The sequence below is a fragment of the Gymnogyps californianus genome, chromosome 27 (assembly GCF_018139145.2).
Source record: "Gymnogyps californianus isolate 813 chromosome 27, ASM1813914v2, whole genome shotgun sequence".
NCBI lineage: Eukaryota > Metazoa > Chordata > Aves > Accipitriformes > Cathartidae > Gymnogyps > Gymnogyps californianus.
In genome coordinates, this window is record NC_059497.1 from 4,219,511 (window position 1) to 4,242,735 (window position 23,225).

At 42.2% G+C, this 23,225-nt stretch overlaps 2 protein-coding genes across 12 annotated transcripts; one reads left to right on the top strand and one right to left on the bottom strand.

Moving 5' to 3' along the window:
• Positions 1-1,623: 1,623 nt before the first annotated feature.
• NFYA (nuclear transcription factor Y subunit alpha) lies at positions 1,624-18,559 on the bottom strand. 9 transcript variants are annotated; one of them, XM_050911381.1, is made up of 10 exons: positions 18,526-18,559; positions 15,172-15,293; positions 13,399-13,485; positions 10,377-10,523; positions 8,941-9,072; positions 8,175-8,280; positions 7,495-7,661; positions 6,519-6,692; positions 6,048-6,149; positions 1,624-5,239 (listed from the first exon to the last, which is right to left on the bottom strand). In XM_050911381.1, exons 2-10 carry the CDS (start codon positions 15,244-15,246, stop codon positions 5,186-5,188), a joined length of 1,044 nt encoding a protein of 347 aa, XP_050767338.1. In that variant the 5' UTR covers positions 15,247-15,293; positions 18,526-18,559; the 3' UTR covers positions 1,624-5,185. The 9 variants fall into 9 exon arrangements, with proteins under 9 accessions (XP_050767338.1, XP_050767339.1, XP_050767341.1 ...); XM_050911382.1 differs by lacking the exon at positions 18,526-18,559 and adding an exon at positions 17,670-17,782 and having other exon boundaries at positions 13,402-13,485; XM_050911384.1 differs by lacking the exon at positions 18,526-18,559 and adding an exon at positions 17,670-17,782 and having other exon boundaries at positions 7,495-7,643.
• Positions 18,560-19,038: 479 nt separating this feature from the next.
• On the top strand, positions 19,039-21,930 carry OARD1 (O-acyl-ADP-ribose deacylase 1). Of its 3 annotated transcripts, none has more exons than XM_050911340.1 (6): positions 19,039-19,114; positions 19,437-19,504; positions 20,028-20,172; positions 20,325-20,383; positions 20,753-20,865; positions 21,195-21,930. In XM_050911340.1, the coding sequence occupies exons 1-6, from the start codon at positions 19,039-19,041 to the stop codon at positions 21,295-21,297; spliced, it is 564 nt and encodes a 187-aa protein (XP_050767297.1). In that variant the 3' UTR covers positions 21,298-21,930. The 3 variants fall into 3 exon arrangements, with proteins under 3 accessions (XP_050767297.1, XP_050767299.1, XP_050767298.1); XM_050911342.1 differs by lacking the exon at positions 19,039-19,114 and adding an exon at positions 19,140-19,279; XM_050911341.1 differs by lacking the exons at positions 19,039-19,114; positions 19,437-19,504 and adding an exon at positions 19,539-19,585.
• The last annotated feature ends 1,295 nt before the right edge of the window (positions 21,931-23,225 follow it).

Here is a 23,225-nt window from a genome sequence, read left to right on the forward strand (position 1 = left end):
GGATATACTACCAGGCCCCCTGAACTGCAGTAGTGACTACTGTTCTTTCAAGAACATAGCATATAGCTATGAACACCTCTGAAGTTCAGTGTATCCCTTCTAAAAGAGTGCCTATCCCAAGAACACAGGTGAAAAAAAAATAGGCAGAACATAATGTTTTAACATACAACTACTTGATGCCACACAAAGATTGCCTAACAGTGCGGGACCTCAGCCTTGATAAAAGTATTTACATTATTGTAGCGAATGTTTTAAGTTAGAATACTGCTGAGAGAACCTGAGCAGCACACGTGGAAGAAACAGCATGCCTGAGAGGGATTAGGAGGCAGACATGGAAACTGACTCTCTCTTAAACCTTTCAAAGCCTGCCCAATCCTCTTAAGAGGAAAACTTTCTTTTGTGCCAAAACACAAGAAATAAGCTCTTTCTAAGGGTGTCCATTCAGTCATATTTGGCCAAAAAAGATAATGACATGATACTTGGGAATTTGGGGACAAGAAGAAATCACCTTTCTGGAAGGTAACCAAGAATATAAAGGAATGAACGTCTTAGAAAGAAGAGCATTTGGGTAACGTGAAGTTGGATTTTCATCTCTTACGCTTATGCAACCCTGTACAGATTCCATCGCTGCAGCCATAGGACACTCCCTGTGCTCCAGGGCAGCTTCTGTATAATCACTGGATTCTTCTGCATGGCCTTTCAGGGATAATTATTCAATGCAATGGATCCCGCAGCAAGCATGCAAAGAGACTGAAATGTCACCGAGGCATGCTGAGCATTATGCCAACAGATAGCCAGGAGCTGGCTGGCTATGGATGGGACATAGTATGACTACTGGGCATATTTCTCCTTCATTATTAGAATCGTAATTTTTTCTTTTGAACAATATTGCAGTGCATCCTCTTCTCCTCCCAGCCCAGACTCATCGAACATTTTCCCCACACTTGAAGGGCACACAAAAGCAACGCTGGCCAGTTCGAAGCAGTCTTCCTTCCTTCCGTCCCCCAGCTCAGTGAGGCCATTTCCCAACTCCAAGCGGGTCACAGCAGCTTCCCTGGGCTCAGAGCTGAGAGGCAAGGCCTTCTTCCATCCTTCCTGCAGCCCTTTCTCAGACAGCCCAGCTCCTCCACGCAAACCACCCTACAGCCGCCACCTTGAGGCACTACCTCAGCCTGTGAGGAAGAGCAGCAGGGCAAGATGGAGGCTCCCTTCACCAGCCAATCAGAGGTGTCCCACAGCAACTCCCATCCAATGAGCACCCATGGTGGGACACCCCAGCTTCCCTCAGCCAGTCACCTTCCAGCACTCACCAGCAGGCAGGCCCCGAGGGCAGGCAGAGCAGTCCCCTCAGGCAGCAAGATGGCAGGATGGGGATGGAGGGGAAGATGAGCACAAAGATGTCCGGGCCCTTCTCCACAGGGCAGAAGGGCAGCAGGCGCACCCAGCCAGCCCCCAGGGTGGAGGCCGAGCTGCCCTCATGGAAGGCAGGAAAGCTCGCCAGCCGCCTAGGCGTTCCTCAGCGCTGCTAAAACCACTGCCTGCCCTCAGCACTCCGTGTCATTGCTGCCACTTGACTGAAAAGAGCGGAAGGTCTGAAAAACAGAGCCAAAGCTTGTTCTCGGTTTATAAATTTTTATTAGCTGGATAGTGTACACAGTACTTACAATTGCATCTATTAAAGACCAAAATACACTTGAAAAAATGCATCATATAAAAAAAATTATAAACTTTTAACTATATACAAACTTTGCCTTACATTACGTTAATCTCAGTACCCTCCCACACCTGTTCACAAAGAAAAGATTTTCTTTTTTTCCCCCCTCTTTTTAACATGCAAGGCCTTAAAGCCATTTAGCATCACTTGAGGACCATTTTCCACATCCCAGTCTTTACACTCACATAAAACTGGTTTTTGATCGGTTCGCCGCTCCAGTGCTCTCTGGGTCAATCGACCACGTTTCTCTCCAAGCCTCTTCTTTCAGCCTCATCCACTCTTTTATGCACTCCTGAAGTGGAGTTTTTGCTCAAGTGTAGCCAATCCACAAAGAATTCTTATTTAATTACTAGGGAGGTTTGAACTTGATGACGTCTCCAATTTAACAAATTTACCCAGGAAAAGAAAGCAGACTTTTTTGGTAACATGGTGTTGACCGTTATCTCCAATCTCACCAAGCAAACACTACTTTTAGAAGTGATACACATAACCCAAAGCAAATGAAAAATATGACAGTAGCACTCAGGCTTTCACATCACTATTTAAAGTATTAACGATAAGACTTGCTATATAACACAAATCCATAGGTCTTAATACACATTCTACAACAACGGATCAGAGAACCTATATATGAAGGGCTTACTGGGAAAAAAGTTCTGTTTTGAAGAAGTTTACAAGTTCTTTAAGAAAAGAAGTAATTACTCATTAAAAAAAAATACCTATGTCAGAGCAATAATCTTGCTTCCCTAACTTCCAACTCTCAGAGGGGGTTCTCCAGGACAGAGATTAGCCGTCAGTTGAAGAGCAGAAACGTTATGGAGAGGCTGTCTTACTCCAGCACAGAAATATTCCTTCAGCACATGAATACTCCACTGACAAAATGTACAGATGCTCTAAAAAAATATTTACAATAATGATGCAAATTCAACTAAAGCAATTTTTTTGTTATTACTTCACTAAAAGAGAGCTATATATTTCCTGAAATGGGTGACCTCACAAGAAATGCTAGGTGAGGATTTCATAGTCGCCAACTGAAGAAAATAAGCACCATGCTCTAATTGGCCAAGTATTTTAAGGCTGAAGCAACCAAAGGCACCAAAGATGCCATCAATGCAATGGAGGTAAACAAATGCCTTTTAAATCATTGGGAAAAAATCCTAATGTAAGATTTGTGAGCAGAGCGTTAGATTCCTAATATAATTTAAGACAAAATCGAAAGAAAGAAGATTTATTTGCACATCAAGAACTAGGCCACCTCCTCCCATAGCTGCAGGTGTCACTGTGTGTCGAACATTTTCTTCCTCAGCTTCAGTTCACCACGTCAGCTGTGGTAAAGGTAAGTACATGGAACTAAAAATTTAGAAAAATGAACCAAACTCCATTTAGAAAATCCAGCTGCCCAACTACAAATACCAAATCTGCATTTCTTCTTTGTTCTTTCACTGGCTACATACCTCCACAGGTGGCTGACCTAAACATTGTCATCCTTAGTATCTAGACAGGCATACTCTTCCTCCAAGACTGCCTGCTGGCAATATAGAATCTAACGTTTCTCTGCATTTCTGCTCCCTCCTCTTGCATTCCTTCCCATCTTCTCATACTCTTAGGTGTAGTATTTTTCTCTTTTATCCAAAGTAAATAGAATTTTCAAGGCTCTGCCTTTTTGTATCCTCCCAATCTTCTACAACTTGCTAATTTGCCTTCCATTTTGCATTTAGTCATAAGCTTTCAGTAAATGGGAAAAACATAGTGGGTTGTATTTTTCAAGTTGCATTTACTTTTTTGTCACTTGAAAACAGAGTTCACTGAATTTAAACCAGTCTCGCCCATCCTTGGCTGCTTTCTTCAAAAACACCTCACCCTCTGCAACTTTACCTTTTCAGGTTCATAATCACCTCCCTCAATGACAATGCCTGGCAATATTTCCAATCCCATGCTTAACCGCTCTGATGCAGTTTTATGTTTTAACTACAGAACACAAAAATTGGAATAGATGGGACTACAGCACGCAGGTGATACACAAAGCATCTGTAAAACTCATTCAAGATGGGAGGAGACAGGCACGGAAAGATGCAAGTATCACCTGTTAAAATGCTTATGAACTACAGCTTCCATCGCCAAATTTCAAATTAGTAAGAATGGAGCAAGCTTAAAATCTGTAATGAGCTACAGAATTAAAGATAAAGATATGTTTTGTCGAGATATTCAGCCAGAAGCCAGCTATAGGTCATGAAAAAATCCTTTTTTTAAAAATGTAAGTACTCCTCCTTCATTAAGTGCCACTTTTTTATTTTATTTAAAGAGGATAGTCTATAAAAAGCCTGAAAGGTTCATCAATATCTGCCTTCATTTGTTTAACCCTTCAGTTACATCAGGATGAGCTGAGTTGCCCTATGCTTCTGCTGTCATGAAACAATCCCTCACTCTGTGTAGAATGAGAGAATTGTAGAACTGATTTAGAACAGACATCAAGAAACACCATCACAAAGATGGTCAAGTGCTATCACTCTGAGATTGCAGATTTTATGTCTTTTGGAGGAACCATGCACTGGACTGGCAGGTTAGAAGGAAGATTTTAAAAAAAAAAAAAATGCTTTGGAAGAGACTCACTTAAAAGTATTAATCCTTGTTATACTAGCATCCATTTTTCTTCCAAAGCAACGACTACTGGCAATAAACATACCAAAAAACACCCAGAGATCGCTTTTACTAATTAAATCCTTATCCCCACATCACCCTCTCCCGTCTTACTTCTTGGAAGGGATACACAATATATCAAGTCCTGTAATAATCTTGAAATAGTTCTATCAGTGTGACTGGATGGCTGAACTTTTCCCAGAGAAGAGCTTGCTGTTTACATATTTTAGGAGGTGGAACTTAAAAGAACCCCCCTTCAGTTTCTGCCAGTTTCAGAAGTGCAGATGCAACAACAGGGAACAGTTCAGTTGACAATAAAGTCCAAAGGTGTAAGGAATGGATGTAAATAACAAGTCTCTGCTGGGAAAACAAAGTACTGTGGTGTAGCCACGTCAGTGCTGGTTGCTATAAATTGGATTATGTCTCTGTACAGAAGGGCTGTAACTCCAAGAGGTCTTTGCTGGCCCTGCTTCAGCATGCCAGAGTTATTGCTGATCACTGAGTCAGTGGCACACTCTCACCCATGGCCAATCTTAATGCAAGAGATGTTTAAAAGAAGAAAAAAAAAAAAAGGCATGAGCAGTCAGACTCTGAAATCCCTGTGCTGGATCAGAAGAGTATAACAAGAAAGTCGTTAAGTGTCTATTTGTTGAGTCAACTGCAGTTAAAATCTCGACCACATACTGAAAACGTGGTGCTTGTTCTGTAGAAAAGGATAGGCTGCGATATGGCGATTGTCCCATTGAAAGACTCGCTTGATACACTGGAAAGGTAGGACAGACTTGCAGAAGGGACGGGAATTCTATTCAGTTATTTTTTTTCTTTAAGCAGTGGTTAGGAAACTCTGATCATCTGTGTCATTGCTTCTTCATTGGTCTGAGTTGGATCCTACAGATACAAAATACATACCATGTTGTAACATCAACTTTTTTCCATAACAGCAGAGAAAATCATGTACAACTATCAAGAGGAGATACTCCTGCCCCCTCCCTTGATCTCTAAACATGTCATATTTTTCCTGGGTTTTACAGTCCAGTGTAAGAGAATGGGATATATAAATCTTAACAGTTCCTAGTAATGTGTTGTTTCTGGTAATAGGGAAGACCTAGTACTGGTCTAGTATTTGGGAAGGATTCTATTTCAGAATAAGAAATATTCTTCCGCTAAAGCCACAGGACTGCTTTAAAGCATTAATCAACAACAGAATTTGCTAATTCTACTCTATTGTGTCCCTTCCTTTGAAAACCTGTCTTGCACTTTTTATGGAAATCAATATGCAGCTAAGAATCAGATATTCACATTTTTTAATTTTTCATCAGATGTAAGATAAGGTGTCTCTACCTCTAGTTCATGTCCTAAAAAAATACTTCTGGTATGCAACCAGAAAGTCTGCAAAGACTGTATTTCTTCGGACAAACAAATACAAGCATTCTCTGTTTGTAAACCAAAGTGAATACATTTCTATCAATATTACTATAATTTAATTACTCAAGGCAAATAGACACTTGCCCTCTACAAGAAGTGAGATAGATAGAAGGTTTTTTTTACGCCTGAAACAAATTCAAGGCAGAGAGGGACAAAGGTCAGCAGCCTAGCCCAAAAAAGAACAAACAAAACAGTAGAAAGACACCTCTAAAGTGTATTCTGAAGAACTGAAAGTGGCAGTTGTCCAAAGAACAGACAAAATTCTACTCACCTGCATATGAGGGCTGTCTTTTTCCTTTGGTGAGAAGAAACGTCCACCTTCTCCCCGCTTCCTGGCCATGGCATGACGATGCCGAGATTCATGCAAGTATTTCTGCAGCAATATGAAGGAGGTAATGAGAGACCAGCCTACTATTCTAGTTTAGTACTTTCAGTAGGGGAAATTCCTGACCGCTAGGAAAGCCTACCCAGTCCCCTTCCCCAAAAATAAAGTGTTTACATTAAATGCCCATTTGCAATACAGCTACATACACATTCAACAATTAAAAGCATGCAGGACTGCCACCAAGGGACTTAAAAAATAACTCTGATGTAGCTTATGAACAACAACAAAAAAAAAACCCCAAACCACACAAAAACCAAAAAACACCACTAAGATTCTAGGTCTCATTTTCCAGCACAGGTGGTTTTCTGTGCCTTTCTCATAGAGCAACCCTGTATTAGATCTGAGTTATATTCTCACCCTTCTTTCTTTCGGAATTTTTCCCTCTGCTTCAAGCTTAGCACGTGCCTGCCTCCTCTTAAGGATCCGGTGATACTGCTTGGCATTTACATAGAGGGGCTCTTCTTCCAGCATTTCTGCTCCAGGCAAAGGTATTCTCTGGATAGCTGGTACTGATCCAGCTCCAGGTACCATCTGTACAGATAATATGTTTTTAGTACTTGTAGCTCAGAACACAAAGTGAATGCAAAAAAGTAATTAAAAAAAAAAAATTCAAAATGGCACGTGTTTTGTTTTTGTTCAGATAACGCACCTACTTAAATTAAAAGGAGTACTAAAGTTGCTCTCAAGCTGCAGAACAAATTTAAACAAATCAATTACTTATCAGTTGTGCATGGTTTTTTTCTGACAATGGTAAAATTTCAATACAATATACAATTCTATGACCATGTTACTGCTTCTTGTACAATTAAGCATACAGGACATGCCCATTGCTTCCCTTTCTTTTTGGTTATCACTTATTTAATTTATATGATAATTTCAGAGCATTTCTTAAGCAAATATTACTTGTAGAGCTGCTGACATCTAGTGGGGATGCAATAAAATTCAAGGTAAAAGGCCTCACACTACAAAGAAATAAGAATTGGCAGAAAAAGCCCTCTTATGAATCAGAGAAACAAATACTAAGGGATCCTCCAGAAAAGCAATAGTTGATTCAATCTTTTTAAACCTCTGCTTATCAGTTAACAGCTTATTTTGAATTTCAGTTTCTAGATTTCTGAACTCAATAATCTGCTATGGGAGAAAGTACAGAATACATAGATCACAATAGGACACAGGCCATTAAAACCAAAAACTTACATTGTTTAAACTTTAAACTAATGGTAGCTACTGAGAAGACTGACCATATTAAGGTGACATGAATCTCAGACAACAGTTTGTGTAGACATCTTAAACCTCAGCCTTTAAAAATATCAATGGAAAGTTAAATACATACCATAACCATTCCACCTGAATTGACAACATTTCCAGCAACTGGCAGTGTCACTGTGACAGTCCCTTGTCCACTACTGGTTGTATTGGTGTTGGCTCCTGTTTGGACAATTTGCGCTCCAGCCAAACTGGCTGCTGGAATGGTGATCATGCCTGTAACAGGGACTGTAACTTTAAGAAAATAAAACACAAAAGAAAAAAAAAACACAAACCAAAAACACGCACACAAAAAGAAGGGAACACCATTAGTCCCACTTCTGTTTTTTACTCATTCATCCTTCCGTAACATGCAAAAAGATTCAAAAAAGCCTTACAACTTATTAACTAAATTCCATCACTTGGTCCTCATAATTCCTATTTTTTGCATCTGTATCTGCACACTAATCCCAGTGTCAGATAAGAGATCATGGACTGTAAAGTGTACAAGCAAACTTAAGCGTTTCTATTCTAATAGCCCTTGCCAAAGAAAAGAGCCATTTTTTATTTTTCTGGGGAAGGAACCACAGACTGAATTCCTGTATAACAACATAAACATCTCTTCTTCCATTCACTATGCCAACAATTCGTATCACAGCACTACTAGCATTGCAACTCAATGTTTTCTGTGACAATAATTACAAGGCAATAAAAACCTATGAAAGAGATATTGAGAAGTCCTGAGACTTTTCACACCAAAGCTCATACCTTGTTGGAGAATGGTTCCGTCAGCATTAACTGGCTGATAGACTATGGTCTGGCCTTCAGCTGCTTGTGCTACCTGTTGTCCTTGAACTGCTATTTGTTGCTGGGTCTAAACAAAACAAAGAACACAGTAAATTTACAAATTGCTTATTTTTCAAATTCTACAGTTCCTGAATTAACACATGGTGCTTAAGGTGTTTCAGGCATCTATTTCTTTTGCTTTATTACCAGCATCAAGAAATAGGATGGAGCACAAACCAATTGAACTGTAGATAAAATACCTAAAGCACATATAACATACTTTTTCTAACAGTGTAGTATTTAATATTGAAAGAAACAAGTTCTAGGTTTCCTGTCTCACTATGAATATGTTAAAGGAAGAACTATTCTGCTCAGAAATTTAATTTTGGTCCTAAACAAAAGAATCAGCAGAAAACCCAGGTATGACTAGACTACTTCACAAAATGGCGCAAGTATGAAATTAGCAATACTTCATGTTTTCAAATTTCAACAAATAGACAAAAACAACCATGAACCAATAAAATACAGAAACACAATGGATAAAAACATGCAATCTATTTATTCTGCCCCAGAGTTATGTATGAAAACACTACAAAAATATGAAATTTATTCTCAAGTTCTCCTCATTGTTAATAATTCCTCTTTTTTTTTTTTTTTTCCCTTTTTTTACTTAACCACACCTTAAGTCATTTGTCAAGTTTCTCTTCCTACTTCTCTCAAGAAAACCCTTTCATGCTGGTGCAGTTACCTGTGTCTGGCCAGCAGTAACTGCAGTCTGTGGCTGCTGTATAATGATCTGCTGGGTCTGGCCCTGCTGCCCCTGTACCTGCACAGCCTGCCCACCTTGAATCTGAATCTGACCTGGCTGGACCAACTGAATCTGTGGAAGAAAGAGTCAGAAAGGAACATTAACTATGCCTCTTATTTCTCCCTCCTTGGCCTCAGCATTACCCAATCATCTCTGAGGATGATTTACTGTTGCAAAGAAAAAGAAAGCACTGATTCTTCTCTTTTTCCATTTTAAAATGAAGAGTTTTAATTTATTCCTCCCTGTGACACAGCAGTCACAGCCACACAGAATAGAGGAAACATAACATGCTAGTGTCATTATGCCCTAGCAGTTCTCCACTGCTTACACAATAAAACGGTCAAAAGAAATAAATTATTCACATGAAACTAGGAATACTACTACTCAGGTGAAAGAAAAAAAGAGGAGTAAGATTTAAGATCTCTGTAGAATGTTAATTATCCAGCATACAGAAATACTCCTGGATATATATAAAAGTTGTCTTCAGCTTTGCAGAGAATTCTTTCCACCAATGTGGAACATTTCTTAGATTAAAAAAGAGGAACTGGAATATGGTTTGAAGCTTGTGCTTAAAAGCCCAGTTATGGATTTTCCTCCAACAACCAGACTGTAAAGAACCTAACACAAAATTTTTTTTTTTTTTCCAACAAAAGAAATTTTAAATAAACACTAAATAAACCTCTCAAAACACCGAGACATCATATGCCTTCCTGAACTGTGCTGAACTTGATTCCTAAATCCCATTCTCAAATCACTAAAACACTTTCATTATGCCACTGTCACAGTTCTTCCCTTTGCTTTTGAGGGACACACTTCGAGCACCTGTTTAAATTTAAAAACTGTCTTTTAGACAAATATTTCAAAATAATTGCTTCTGATAAAATCCATCTTCTATGCCTTCTACAGTATTACCTTCTGTGCAACGGAAATGTTTAAATTCACCTTCAGCCATCACATACTAGATGAACTCAAGCACAAGAGTTATTTTCAAGAAGTTTTCTTAGATAAATAAATAAAAATAATCTGCTTTCTGAGCCATAAATTGAGTAGACACCAGATCACCAACTATACTGTAAGGGCCAGTTAAAATAAAAAAAAATATCCCCAAACAAAAAACCCCAAACCAACTCCAGCTGTATTTTAATGGACTTCATTTAAAAGGTTTGCACCATCCCATAAAACACAAAAACCAAATACATAAAGAATTTTCACTGCATTCTTAACACGCAGCTCACTGCCAGATCCATAGCTGGAGAACAACCATCTTTGCCCAGTTTATTTTAAGAGTGCTGAGGCAAATGTACTATCTGACAAGGCAAGAACATCACAGTTCATTCTCTGCAATTTATTTTAAAATAAAATTAGGGTTATCTCACCTGCTGCAGTCCCTGTGTTCCAGAAACCGGGACTTGCATGATTGTCTGGCCCTGACCCCCAGGCACAGCCTGCACCATGATCGGCTGGCCAGTTGATGTGATCAGCTGACCTCCGCTTACTTGTACCATTAGTGGTTGACCCTGGACCTAGGAAACAGGAGAAAAAACAAACAGAACAATGAAAAAGTCTGGTGACATGAAGCCAGAAACTGAAGTGGCTACCACATGAAGCTAAATGCTTACCTATTTTAATGCGGTGACCGGAGAAACTGAGTAACAGTCACTAACCTGGGTTCATAATGAGCATCAAATACCTTTAGTTTCTAAAACTTTTTCCATGATGTGCTACTGCATTTAGTAAATTATCTTTTTCTGTTGCAGTCCAACCAAAACTTCCAAGCCTAATTGCAATGAAGTATGAAAAGCACGGCTAAATTTTCCAGACACAGTAACTATCTTCATGCACAGCCCGAGAGCAAAGCATAATAAAAGAAACTTCATTATCCCCATCACTATTACTAATCTTTACTTGGGGTTCCTAATGAGAAAAAGCTCTAAATAAGCTATTCTGACAGAGAGATTCTGAGGTAGCTTCAGCTCTCTCCAATTACATGCTTACAACATTTCCATTTCCTAACCGATACATAGCATGAGATGGTCTTAGAGAATCTTTTCATGGTTATTAAGTGAAATTATAAATGTAACAACACAAAATGTAGTTCAGTAAGGAAGAGTGAAAGAAAACGAGCAGCAGCCACTTCTCGGCCCAACAAGGCTTACAGCAGATTTATAAATTCGGCATAAGAGTCTCTGGACTCTTGGCCCGGTACGTCTCTGGTCACTAGGAAAAAGGCCAATGAAAAGAAAAGCAAGGGGAAAACCTCTCTGTTTAAACACCCTCACCTGCCAAGTCCCCAAACTCCCCAAAATATACCTTTGAAAATACCATACCTCCACAGCTTAAATGTGAAATGGGTCTTACGAACTACGTAATCACTCTTTACCACGCTCTGAGTTGTTCAGAAACAAGAGCAACACAACATGATAAAAAGTCACTGAGTTCTTGGGTTTTCTACTTGCAAATTTCAAGAACATGCAATAGCAAATGCTCACTCTTCAACTGCTGTAAAATCCCGGCTAAACATCAGTACAGATTTTCAGCACATACTGAACTACCTAAAAAAAGCTTCACTTTGCATAGTTCAAATACCTTAGTGAATTATATGCTAACACATCCACGGAAACAACCACAGTTGTACCTCAGTAATCAATGCCCTACATAGAATATTGTGACTTTACAGGTCACGTAATACCCTTGCGACACTGTTCTGTTCCTCAACCTTGTAACTATTGCATACAAGTCCCTAACAAAAATCAGTAGTACTTGTTTTGAATTACAACACAGAGAGAGAGAGAGATAAGCATGCTCATGTCAGCCACAGAGAAGCACAGTCAGCAGTACAATATCCAATAAGCAGAAAGAAAAATGATACATTCCGGGATTCTTGTTAATGTATTAGAGCAAGCAAAAAAAAAGGGGGGGGGGGGCACATAACGACGACCAGGAGGCCACAGTGACCCAAGCAATTCAAGTCAGCCAGCTTTCCATATTTTAACTCTGAACATAAAAAATGCTGTGTTCAACTTTACACCTGGCAAGACCATTCTAGCCTCTTGGAACTCTCCTCCTCTGAAGAATTAAAAACCAAACAAAACCAAAATACTAAGTGAAAAATGCACTACTAAACTGCTACAGTTTAAAAGCCTCCTATGTGAGCTAATGAAATGAAAAAATACTTCACATTGAAACAAATCAGGGTTTGAAATAACTTTGCATTTCTTTCCAGTTTGTGATGTATTTACTGTTAGGATACATACTTCTCCTGGGTTTCCTTGTGTTGTTCACACGTAAGAAAGAAATTGGATCTCTCAATCCCAGAGAAGCCAATATTGTCCCCAGGTGCCCTTGTTAATCACAGATTGTGCTGGTTTTGGCTGGGATAGAGTTAATTTTCTTCATAGTAGCTTGTATGAGACTATGTTTTGGATTTGTGCTGGAAACAGTGTTGATAACACAGGGATGTTTTAGTTACTGCTGAGCAGTGCTTACACAGAGCCAAGGCCTTTGCTGCTGCTCACCCCACCCCACCAGCGAGCAGGCTGGGGGTGCACGAGAAGTTGGGGGGGACACAGGGGACAGCTGACCCCAACTGCCCAAAGGGATATTCCAGACCACATCATGCTCAGCATATAAAGCTGGGGGAAGAAGAAGGAAGGGGGGGACGTTCGGAGTGATGGCGTTTGTCTTCCCAAGTCACCGTTACGCGTGATGGAGCCCTGCTTTCCTGGAGATGGCTGAACACCTGCCTGCCGACGGGCAGTGGTGAATGAATTCCTTGTTTTGCTTTGCTTGCGCGCACGGCTTTTGCTTTACTTATTAAACTGTCTTTATCTCAACCCATGAGTTTTCTCACTTTTACTCTTCCGATTCTCTCCCCCATCCCACCGGGGGGGAGTGAGCGAGCGGCTGTGTGGTGCTTAGTTGCCGGCCCGTGTTAAACCATGACACAGATGAAAAAGTTTCACTTTTCAAGCTCATGGGTCATCCACCACCTCTCTGTCTTTCTTTCATGTAGTGAAGACACAGAACTGCTCACAGTGGATGTCAGAAATGTAATCTCCTTGAAACTACAGGAAATCTTTGGGTTATATCTCTTGCCTGTTACTTCCTCATCTCGGTGTTTTTTCCTTTTAAGTCCCATTTCAACCACTATTCACTTTCAGAATTACAGCAGCAGGAATTCATGAATGCATCAGGGTCTCTGGCATGCACCTGAGGTCCAATGAAAAGCTATAATCCCATGCTCTTCATGGAAAACCCTACAGCTAGCATAAAGCGCAGATACTACTGCTAACAAATTTTCCTGTTCCTATTTCAAACCCTGGAAAAAACACAGCATTAGATATGTGGCAATGGTGAGAGTCATGCAGTGCTCACAAACACAATTAGAGAGATCACCACTACCTGGAGGGTCTGGACTTGCTGGCCTGAGGCGGATGCCACCTGGGCCTCAGTCTGCAACTGGACAGCAGTGACACCACCCTGCTGCTGGGAATAGGAACAGGAATAGCTTGAAACATGGAAATGCACAGCTCTGACAAGAGACAATGACACTTTGCTGGAAGAGGGTGAATTTAAAATTCATACACACTGCTCTGGGAACATAAGGAATGTGAATACGTTTAGCAAACGTAAGAATGGAATACCAACAAAACTGCATATGATACTGACAGGCTTCAATATCCCAAACAAAAATCACTTACAAAGAACATGAGAGATTATTTTGCAGAATTTAAAATCTCAGCTTCGTTGTTTTAGACTGCTACCTTCCTGCTTAATGTTTCCTTTCACTGCCCAGGTTTCTTCCTGTGAAGAGGTTCCATATTTTTGTCAGACTTGTTAGTTACAATAAAGGCCATAAATTCCTTTCTGCACAGAACAGCAGCACAGATGACTACAGTCTAAGCTTCATCTATGTCACTCCCGCATCCATGTCTTCCCACCACTGACCTTGAAGGACAATCTTGAGAGGTTGCAAGAACAGTTAAATCTAAAAGCCTTTTCTATCTTTAGCCTCTTTAGTAAGAGTCCCAAAATAATCTGTGTTAACTGTGTTAGCATTTGGGAGATGAAGGACATCTCTCTACTAAAAGCTGTACTACAACAGGCCTGTTAAAAAAATTTATGTTAGAAAAATATTTCATGTCAGACACAACACAGGCTTTAAGAGCAAGTACTAAAAATGAAACAAGCGAAGGTATGTTTTTACCTCCCTTGTATCAATAAAACCAAATATATCTTTGGTTATCTGCTGGAAGCAGATATTTTTGATAATTCTTAATATACAATTTTTTAACTTCAAGTACAATCTTGTTCTGACTGAAAAAGTCAACTTCAACTAAATTCAATGGAAGAAGCTGGTCCCCACTATCAAACACTCAAATAGGCTGATAACAAAGCAAAGCATATCTCACTGAAAGTATAACCCAGTGGCTCATTCATTTGCATGACAAACTAAGAAACTCCTCTTGCCTTGAACAAACATAAGATGCAACAAAAATTCAGCAGCAGCACAGCTCATCTGAAAATGCATCTGTATCTGAATGGGTGAAGCTTAACAACAAAAATCTGTAAGCCCTTAAAAAACCCCAGCCCTACTCATCTGCACATTGTAACATGAACTAGAAACTTCTTTCTGGAATGGATGAATTCATCCAAAGCTACATGTTCTGTTGCAATTCCTGTACTGTGCGTTCATTTTGATCTACCTGTAGTTCTAAAACAAAGGCTCTCAATAAATACTTCTTTTGAGGAAGCGGGAGAAAGCCTCTATGGGCTTGAACAAAACCTATTTCCCTTTTGGGGGGAATCTACATTGTTCCTTGTGGATAACTGACTGTTTCTATTCTGTTTCCTCCATTTTCAGAGAGGATTTGTTACTTTCCTCATGTCACTACCAGTTTGCAAACTCCCTCCTACACTGAAATTTGGTAACTTGTATACCTGCAATTTTATTAATTGAGTTTTATAAGAAGTATTTTTTAAAAAACATATTTACCCTGACTTCAAGTCAAGTCAAATCACTGACCACTGATCAGGTGACAAAAGTTAGGTAAACACATATCCAGACAGTATCATGAAGCATCTTGCTGGTTCTGTGAAACTCTGAGAAGTACAAAAAGATTTGTAACTCAGCACTGGCAAGGCCAGCTCACCCGTTATCACTTTCCATACCTGCTGCTGAATCTGTCCAGCCTGCACAACGATCTGCTCTGTGGAACTGTTACTATTCGCCGTGTACTGCTCCATAGCGCTTCAGTTCCAATACAGTAAAAGGCACACCTCAGTCTGTGTATCTGGCAAGACAAGTTAAAAAAGCATGTGGTTATTGTCCCAAGGCTGGAAGATCAGTATTCTCTTACAATAGCTGAAAAGCAAACCATCTGCTGACATTGAGATCAGAATCACACAGTAAGAGCTGCTGTTTAATCAAGGACCTACCTCTTAAATAATGTCACCTTACTTTCATTGAGTAACAAAACTAGAATTGTAATTTCAAGAACACATAACTTGACTGAGAAGCAAGAAGTATCTCAATCTCAATTCTATCATTATCTTCAGTGAATCAAATAGTAGCTATGAACCTGTTTCTCTTCCTGTTTTACCCCTCGAGTCTGCGTATTCTGGGCTATAGACAGTTGCCTACACTGCATATTGGTGGAAGAGAGGAGTGAGAGGGGTGTTATCACTAAAAAACCCTCACAAAATACAAAGGTTAGGTGTAAAACCAAACTACATTTCAAGAATTCAACAAAGCTAAGTGAAACTGTCTCTCCTTCCCCAACTACGCAGCACTCCCTCCTCATACCTCTTTCTTCTCTTCCTACTTTCATTTATTTTGAAAATAGCCAGCAGACTTCTCACTGCTTCCATCCTTTTACTGCCTCTCATTTCTTGGACCCTTGCCTACACATATGAAGAACACACTGTTGAAATGAAATACTTCGTTCCATTACCTCCTTCTCCCTCACATTTCTTCTCTTCTCAGTTGATCAACAAGGGAAGAATTCTTACTATTACTTTTAATGAGGTATTTGATTTACGCTATGACTGAACAAGTACCTGCTACATTAGTGAAAAAGCAGCCTAGAACTTCAATCTTAAAAGTCTAAAGCAACAAAAAACCAGACTCCTTCAGATTTCAAAGAAATGCGCACAAAATTTATTCACAACTTAAACTAACTGTAACAGTTCCTGTGGTTACTACTGTAATGACACCTCTCACACTTCCTGCTTGTTAACTTTAAAACATCCTTTGTACTTCCGTGTCTTGCATTTATCTTAAGAGCACTTCATTTTTTCATCAACTTACTCCTCACCGTGGCCTAAGAAAACATACAATGATTTAACATTTTGTTGTTTTCTTGCACATTAACACCAAATGCAACTTACCTACAAAAATAAACGATTAACCAGTATATATCATGACAGACCAGAAGCATGTTCATTATAGGGCACATAATACTCAGCCATAATAATGTAAGAACCTTCTCAGTCCCTATCAGATCTTTTGTTCAGAATAAGGGTGTAATGACGCTAACCCTGGAGGTCACAAAGATAATCTGAGTCACAGCACTGAAAGGCACTACGTTTTACTGCAATTTTAACTCTATCCTTGGCCCATTTAGTAACAGTTTTCCACAGCCTGCCAGAACAAAAGAAGATAAATATTCTTTCTGAAGATGATACCGTCTCCTAAGGTTCTCATTTCACTTTTGCACTGCATACTTAATTTCTACCCTAAATGCCTGTGGGCCTGTCAGAAAACAGCTCCCACATTTCATTCTTCAGGGAAGTATTTCAATAGCAAGCACAGAATACCAGTAAACCGCGTTTGCCAAAAGTTCTCTGGCTTCCTTAATGCTACAACCAATAATCGAGCACAGGCGTACTTCTACTTGGAAATGCTTTTTCACAGACCTCGGTATCAAGCCCCTGTCTTGTTTACTTAAAATATTAGCAGCATTGTAATCCTAACTGTCTGTATCAGCTGTGGCTAGCCAAAGTTACAAACAGAAGATTTTACATGCGCTTGATCAGAGCCCTCCAAGGGATTACTTCGTTCCCTTCGTTAAAACACAGAGCACCCACGTTACTATATCAAAGTTAAATTGTAAAGACCGGTGATCTACTTCAACGGCGTGCTCCTCCCACAGCTGATCTCACCAGTCAGCTCCTCCTCACTAGGCCCTTGTCTGCACTGAAAATGACTTAGTGTTCTAGTTCTATCAGCATATAGTCATATATACACACATATATATGAGGCTATAGAAGCTGCCTCAACAACAGTTCCCTCACCAAATAAGCTACGCTAAGAACAAACTAGCGTGATAAACTGTGCTAGGACTTGAGCTAGCTTGAAAGCATCATTTTTAAACGTGTTGCATCCTGAAGCAACATTACTAAATTAGCAGAAGTTTCTAGGGCAGACCCTGTCAATCTACCCGTATGGCGTTGTCCTCTAAGGACACCAGCAGAGGACAGACACCCACGCGAAGCCAAAGGACAGGATTTAACTGAACAACAGCACAGACAGGCCCCTGTCTTATCTCCCACTGTTCGGCAGAATAAAACATGTGGTACCCAGATTTTGTTTCTGATCTCCTTATCAAACATGCAAGTCAGGGAGTTCACCCAGGGACCTCTTTATTTTATTGCAGAAAGCCTCAGACCTGGGGGTTCTCTCGGCGGGCAGAGCACGCCGCGCTGTGCTCAGCCGGACGAGGCAATGCCCTGCAGGTCACGGAGGAGAAGGCAAGGTAGCACCGGGGCCCCTCGCTCCCGCAAAACGGACAGTTTCTCCTCAGAGAGGAGCACGTGGCTGGCGACATTTGGCGTCCAGGTGCGTTCAGGGGCGGCGGGAGGGGGGAGCCTGCACACCCGCTTCACCGGCACGCCGGCAGCCCCGGGGAAGGGGAAAAGGGGGGGGGGGGGAGCAGCGATCTGCCCTCAGCACACACTCGGCGGCTTCCCCTCACCTCCCCCGGGCAAGGCGGGGAGGAGGAAGGGGGGGGGGGAGGAGGAGGAGAAGGAGGAGGGGCAGCCCAGGCTGCCCGCGGCCCATCTGTCAGCAGGGCCGGCGGGGAGGCTCGCCCGCTCCGCTCCCCCCCGCCCGGCCGGTGGAGGGCGGGGCCCTGCCGCCTCCCGTCCCAGCGGCCCCGCACGGGCAAGGCCTGTCCCCGCCAAGGGAGGCCGGGCCCACCGCGCGCCTCCCATCAGCGGCCCAGGCCGCGGCCGCGCCTTCTCCTCCACCGCTGCCTCCCTCGGCCCCGCGCCCGCCCCTCCCGGTACGCTCCGCCCGCCCCCATCCCGGGCCCTCTCCTCCAGGGGCCCGGCGGCCTCAGCCCTTCTCCTCCCGGTGCTCCCCCCCCCACCCCCGGAGGAGCCGGGCCCTGTCCCCTCGCCTCCCCCAGTGCCCGGCCGGCCGGCCCCGGCCCTGCGAGCGGCCTCCTGACTGGTCACTCGGCCCCGCCAATCCCGGCGCTGGGGCCGGCGCTCGGGGGCTCCATATTGGCTGCTCGCACTCACCGTGCCTTGCTCCCCCGGTTCGGGTCCCGCGCTGATTGGCTCCGCTACCGGTCCCCGAAACCCAATCAGCGCCTCCACTCAGCCGCCGCGCAAAATGGCGCCCAACCCCGAACAAAGGCAAGGGAGGGGGCGGGCACGGGCGGCGCAGGCGCACGGCGGCGCCCGCCCCGGGTGGCCCCGCCTCTCTCGTCGCGGCCCTTAGCGCCAGGCACCGCCCACCCGCGGCTACTGCGCCTGCGCCCTAGGCAGTGCGCGCGCCTCTTCGGGCCGCCGCGGCCAGCAATGCGCAAGCGCTGGCTGCGGCTCCACCCCTTTTCTCGTCTTAGTCTAGGCTCCCCCTCTGAGCGTCTTGCGCATGCGCCGGGGCGGCGGTAGGTTGGCCTTCGGAATGTTCTGGGCGAGTATCATAGAGAGGGCGTTCCTCCCGCCTGCCTAGAGGGGCGAGCGACGGCGGCCATTTTTACGTGACGATAAGGCGGCCGTGGTGGAGCAGAGGAAGGCTTGGGTTGATTGATGTGGGGAGCGGTGGGAAGGTTCTTCGTGGCGCAGGCCCCGGCCCGGCGGATCGTTCTTCACACCGTGTCCGCGGGTGTGGCCAGCTGAAGGGTTTCCTGACGGGGCAGGGGTGATTTGGAGGAGGATGGAAGGCCTGTGGGTGCCAGTTGTGTGGTGACCCTGGACTGAGGCCTCCTTGCACTTCATGGGCTGGAGCTGTGGGGCTGCAGCGGGAAAGCTTGCACCTCACTATTTAGGGGTACTGGCCACCTCCTTATCTATTTTCAGGGGATGTCTTGATTGTAGCAGCTGTCCCATAGATAAAGTAGGCTCAGCCTTGCACCTTCTGGCACACCAGCTTACTGCCTAGTTTGGGGTTCCTAATAACTCTGTTTTTCTCTCTGTCATCTTTCCAGCTGCGGGAGTCTTCACCATAGCCCACGTTACCATGGCCACCCACTTCTCCAAGGATCAGGAGGAGAGAGTGCGTAGAAAATGGGTTATCTGGGCTACCGCTGTGATGCGTGTGTCTGTAAAGAGACCTTCGTGTTCCCCTAATAACATGGTAGCTGGCTGTACCATGTAGCTTTTTGGAGGAAAATGACTGATAGTGCTAAATTTGTGATGCAGATATTGTACAACAGCACAGAGCTTACCTGCTTAACTAAATGTCTGGGGATATCCAGCACTGACACACTGGTAGTATGCTGAAGATGTGCACTAATCCAGTTGTCCTCTCTATTACATTTTCCTCTTTAAGCATTGATTTTGTAAAAATAACTGCTGAGCTGGCACGTGATACTTACAACTGATCTTGTAGAAAAGATAGTTATCTGTATATTGGCTTTGTAATTCATGCCAACTCATTTGCTTGTGAACTGTATCTTAAACTCAATGCCTTACACTCTTTACAGGCTTGCCAGATTGCCTGTTATCTGAGTATTCTGTTATCTGAGTCTGTACTCTTAGCTTATTTTTATTTACCCTCTGTTTGTGTTCTTTTCCAGATCAAGTGTGTTAAGGGGGACCTTTTCTCGTGCCCCCAGACGGACTCACTGGCTCATTGCATCAGCGAGGACTGTCGCATGGGTGCAGGCATAGCTGTTCTTTTTAAGAAAAAGTTTGGAGGCGTACAAGAGCTGTTGGATCAACGTGAGTGATACACGTGGGGTGGACATGCAGGAGCTGAAGGGAAAACCTTGATTTCCAGCAGTAAGGGTATTCCAAGCTACTTGGGGTGCAGGGGGGATTAGGTAGTGGAATGTAACTGTTTTAAAAATACCTTCTTAATTTTTTCACTGTAGAAAAGAAGACTGGGGAGGTGGCAGTTCTCCAAAGAGAGGACCGATACATTTACTACCTGGTAAGAGTGGGACATTACTCACACACTTCCCTGTAACTAAACTCTTACTGGATATGATGATGAGGGCTTTAATAGTTGTGGGTTTTTTGAGCTGCTTCTAAATAAGAAGTGTGAGATGCGTTACTCAAATCTTGCTAGTCAAGGAGAAGCGAAGCTCTCTTGTGTATGTATATTTAAACTTTAAATTGACAACTAGGTGCTAAATTATACTATTTTAAGCTGTGAAACTCAGTTCTTTTTCCCTTCACAGTCGCAAGTCTGGGTGTGGAGTTTCAGAGTGTAGTGGAATGTGTTTGTTTTTTTTTAAAAAGAAAGTAGTTTGCAGTGATCAGGCCAAAGGCACAACTGACCTTTTACATTTATACCTAGATTACAAAGAAGAAAGTTTCTCACAAACCAACATATGAGAATATGCGAAAGAGTTTAGAAGCCATGAAAGCTCACTGTCTAAACAATGGAGTTACTGACATTTCCATGCCTAGGTAAGAAAATTAGTTACTGCGATGTAAATACTTCAGTGTTTCTTGGGTAAAAGGGTGTTTGAGAGATGGTGCCCTGCTGTGAAATAAGAGTTCAAGTATCCACTTCTGTTCAACTCTTCTGTTCAATTGCAAATGAAATTTGCATTTCCCAGTGTGTTTAGATGATAGCAAACCATACAGGCTTGGTTGTTTCCTTATTTTAAATACATTATGTTGATTTATGGTGGGCTGAGTTAGTGCCACATACAGTTCTAGTTGCTTGAAGGGCTAGTTGTTCATAGCATGCTCCAAAAGAGGCCATTACAGCTGTTTTGATGTCTTTTTTCCAGGATTGGATGTGGACTTGACCGCCTGGATTGGAATAAAGTTTCAGCAATACTTGGGGAAGTGTTTGAAGACACAGATATAAAGATCACAGTTTACTCTCTGTGAGCAAAAGGGTTTAAAGAGCGCCCCATTTCCCTTGCTTTCAGGAGTGGAAACCTGTTAACTGATGAGGGGGGAAACTGCATGCTGAGCACATTCTTCGTCTGAGCGTAGCTCACTCTTGTGTTGTCAGTGGCAGTGGCTTTTAAAAACAAACAAAAAAAAAAAGCTCCAGAGCAGCTAATTTGGGATGTAGTGTTCAGGGAGCCTGTGAAGAAGGCAGGGCTGTTGTGGTAACCCTCTGGGAGTTCCTGATCTGTCCCAGCAAGCCACCAGATGTCACTGGTCCTCCATGGAGCACATGCCTGTGCTAGAGCTTCTACTTAAAGCTGACAGTTCCTGTGCAGAGTGAAATTGGAGCTGTCTGTTGCTTAGGTATTTGTTGGTTTGTAGTTACGGTTGATAATGATGAGCTGTGGAGCCTTGTCACTTTTTTTTAAGGTTCTGCAGTGTTCATATCTGGCATACAGTTTACTTACTCTGTTTGTTACAGGATTAAAAATTTAATTTCGACCTTCTGGCCACAAATACAATTTTTTGTTATGAGATTGTACTCACTAAGAATCATGCTGTCAACATTAAATAAATAGCTCTTCAGTACTCTGCTGTCTGATCAGAGCACGATCCTTTTGAAGAACATACCTATGTCTGTATGTGTTGTGCCTGTATTCTAGAGGAAAGCTGGTTTTTGAAGGGGAATGCTGGAGATGTGTAAAGACACCTTGTGGGTGCATTTTATACCATATAATTGGTATAGTCTATAGAACTCTGTTTTCTGAGAATCCATACGTGAATGACTGATGTGCTGTCAAAAGTCATGGAGTTTAAGGTTTGTCTTTCGTGTTTCTTTTCTTACTGCATTTGTAGTTTAGCTGTTATATGTAGGTTGGTGTTTGATGTCACCAATAGCAAAAGCAAAGCAGTAACACAGTTCATCAGATCATTGGTAAACACTTGATTTTTGAAAGTTTGGTTCCAGTACTGAAGACCTATCATCTACTCTGCATTTCCTTTACGTTTGGTTTTTCCCACCCTCCCATAATAACAAATCTTTTTGACTTCTGTTATACTGAATGCCCAGAAAAATGCCAGATATTTTGAATAAACCTAGAAGATGGGACATAACAGTTGGGAAGTTTGTAGCATAACGTAGGATTCCTAATTGGTTTTCACTATGAATTGAATGGGTGGAGCGTTTTCTGTTCTTAGCATTGTGGGTTAACCTGTATTGTGTGGTTTCTTTGCTGCTGCGGATATGCAAATCCTGTTTGTGTCTTTAAGAGCTTCATATTATTACTCTCCCTGTTTGTTGGCCATCCTTTGTAAACTTGTTTTTGGTGGATAATTGCTGTAGCTAAATACACAACTGGAAAAAAAAAAATATAGTAAGACAAATAGGAACTTGGAGTACTGAGCTGATCAAGAGTGGACATCAAGACTGCTTATTGATTTAGTCCTTATGCTTATTTATGTTTGTTTTTTAAATCTAGTGGCAAAGAGATGAAATCCACAGTGGCTCCACAAAGGTGTTCTCATTGCCGCTTGTTTTTCCTACCTTGAAAATTTATGCCAGAATTTAGTGCAGTTAATGAGGTAAGAGATGGGTGCGGTCAGCACTTTTTTGTGTGTGTGTGTCTAGCACCATTCCTGCTTGTGACAGTGCAGGAGAAACCAACATGAAGAACGAACTCTCTCTGACTCAGTTTCTTAGCTGACAAGCATCCTTGTGACCCTTGTTTGGTTGGTGCCTTGTTTTATATGGAAAGCGATATGCCCATAGTCTCTCTGTCTGTCTCCCACACTTGTATGTACTCTTGAAATTTTTTTGGCATATAGTAATTCTCCTTTCTCATCATGCTGCACTTCAGCTACGAAATATTTCATACGTGGCTGTCCCAGGATGTCTTGCTTGTCAGATTAAATTTAGGACCTCT

Excerpts from the sequence above, each read along its gene's own strand:
- NFYA (XM_050911381.1), bottom strand. The coding sequence starts at position 15,246 with ATGGAGCAGTACACGGCGAATAGTAACAGTTCCACAGAGCAGATCGTT. Across the intron at positions 8,281-8,940 it reads TTACTGCTGGCCAGACACAG|ACCCAGCAACAAATAGCAGT; the intron begins GTAACTGCACCA and ends TGTTTTGTTTAG. Across the intron at positions 6,150-6,518 it reads AAATTCCGAAAGAAAGAAGG|AAATACTTGCATGAATCTCG; the intron begins GTGAGAATATAA and ends ATATTGCTGCAG.
- OARD1 (XM_050911340.1), top strand. The coding sequence starts at position 19,039 with ATGTGGGGAGCGGTGGGAAGGTTCTTCGTGGCGCAGGCCCCGGCCCGG. Across the intron at positions 20,173-20,324 it reads ACAAGAGCTGTTGGATCAAC|AAAAGAAGACTGGGGAGGTG; the intron begins GTGAGTGATACA and ends TTTTCACTGTAG. Across the intron at positions 20,866-21,194 it reads ACTGACATTTCCATGCCTAG|GATTGGATGTGGACTTGACC; the intron begins GTAAGAAAATTA and ends TCTTTTTTCCAG.